Source organism: Lactuca virosa, chromosome 5, assembly GCF_052849685.1.
Source record: "Lactuca virosa cultivar CGN04683 chromosome 5, Lactuca_virosa_CGN04683_v6, whole genome shotgun sequence".
Lineage (NCBI taxonomy): Eukaryota > Viridiplantae > Streptophyta > Magnoliopsida > Asterales > Asteraceae > Lactuca > Lactuca virosa.
Genome location: NC_136430.1, coordinates 343,099,179 through 343,100,736, shown reverse-complemented (window position 1 = coordinate 343,100,736; position 1,558 = coordinate 343,099,179). Strand labels below are relative to the sequence as shown.

At 36.5% G+C, this 1,558-nt stretch overlaps 1 protein-coding gene across 1 annotated transcript; it reads left to right on the top strand.

Annotated features, from left to right (window-relative positions):
- Positions 1-295: 295 nt before the first annotated feature.
- Positions 296-784, top strand: LOC145113336 (uncharacterized). Its single transcript, XM_079049439.1, has 2 exons — positions 296-549; positions 610-784. Exons 1-2 carry the CDS (start codon positions 296-298, stop codon positions 782-784), a joined length of 429 nt encoding a protein of 142 aa, XP_078905565.1.
- Positions 785-1,558: the final 774 nt, after the last annotated feature.

The window sequence follows — 1,558 nt, the reverse complement described above, 5'->3', positions numbered from 1 at the left end:
TCTCCATCGAAGTTGCACAATATGACATTTTTGCTTTGTTACCAAAATGCCTAGGTTTGTTTTAACAAAATTTAAGTAAACTTGTTGGAGTTTATTTAGGATTACGTTTCTTAGCCTATAGTTATCTTTTTGCCTAAGTTATCTTTATTCAATTTTCCTAGTTTATCTAGTTTTCCAACTATATATATAGGCCTTTGTAATCTTTCATTCATTGAATAATAACAAGAAATATTCAGTATTAATTTTATTATGGTATCAGAGCAGAGATCTATGATAAGCTGAAGATTCGCATAATATGACGAGAGGAGAAACCCCTGCGTCGTCATCATCGACTGACAAACCCATCGACATATCATCTCCTTACTTTCTTTCATCGGCTGATCATCCAGGCTTAAACTTCGTTGGTGATAACCTATTAAGCGATGGGAACTACAACAATTGGGTGAATGAGATGACGAATGCTCTTCACTCCAAAAACAAGTTCGTGTTCGTTGATGGTTCACTTCTCAAACCAGAAGATGGATCAAAAGATGTCATGAATTGGAAGAGGTGTAATGTTATGGCTCGAGGGTGGCTTGTTAGTTCCATGGAAAAATAAATCAAGAACAGTGTGAAATTCATTGTTACTGCTCAAGAGATATGGGAAGATTTGAAAGAAAGATTTGGGAAGGAGAATGCTCCAAGAGCATTTGAACTCAGAAGATCCGCCACTATGATTCAACAAGGAAACATGAAGGTGTCCGCTTATTACACAAAACTCAGAGGAAAATGGGATGAGATGTGATCTATCAATCCAACACCAACTTGTTCGTGTCAAGGATGTTCCTGCAATATCACAAAAGAGATTAATGCGATGCGTGAAAAGGAAAGGTTGCACGATTTCTTGATGGGGTTAAGTGAGGAACATAGTACGCTAAGAACTCAAATACTAAGCATTGATCCTCTACCCACCTTATCAGTCAAGATGAACAACAAAAGAAAATTGGAAACTCACGTGTAATTACTAATGACTCTGCTGTGTTTCAAACATCAAAGAATTACTCCAAGAATCAAAATAAAGGAAACACAAATCAAACAACCAAAAAGAAAATGAATGATGATCGTTGGTGTACTCATTGTCAAAAATCATGACACAACATGGAAGGATGCTTCGAGCTGATTGGATACCTGGAATGGTGGACACCAAGAACATCGACCACAAAGACTTCCACTGGAAAACCAAAGGTGCAACCACATGCAACAACCACTATTGCTGAAGATCCACATATTCAAGGCCTTGGTCTTACAAAAGGTGAATATGAGAAGCTGATAAAGATGATATGTGACACTAAAACAAACAATACAACTCCCACTGTAAACATGACAGGTAAAACTAAAACTCATGATGAATGGATTATAGATTCTGGTGCTAGTGAATATGTTACTCATAACAAGGCATTATTCAAAATAATGAATGAAGATCTAAACATCACATCTGTTACAATACCCAATGGGGATACAGTCAACAACAAAGGAGTTAGTAACATACATATACCAAATGGTTTTGGTTTGAATAATG

Excerpts from the sequence above, each read along its gene's own strand:
- LOC145113336 (XM_079049439.1), top strand. The coding sequence starts at position 296 with ATGACGAGAGGAGAAACCCCTGCGTCGTCATCATCGACTGACAAACCC. Across the intron at positions 550-609 it reads GATGTCATGAATTGGAAGAG|TGTGAAATTCATTGTTACTG; the intron begins GTGTAATGTTAT and ends AATCAAGAACAG.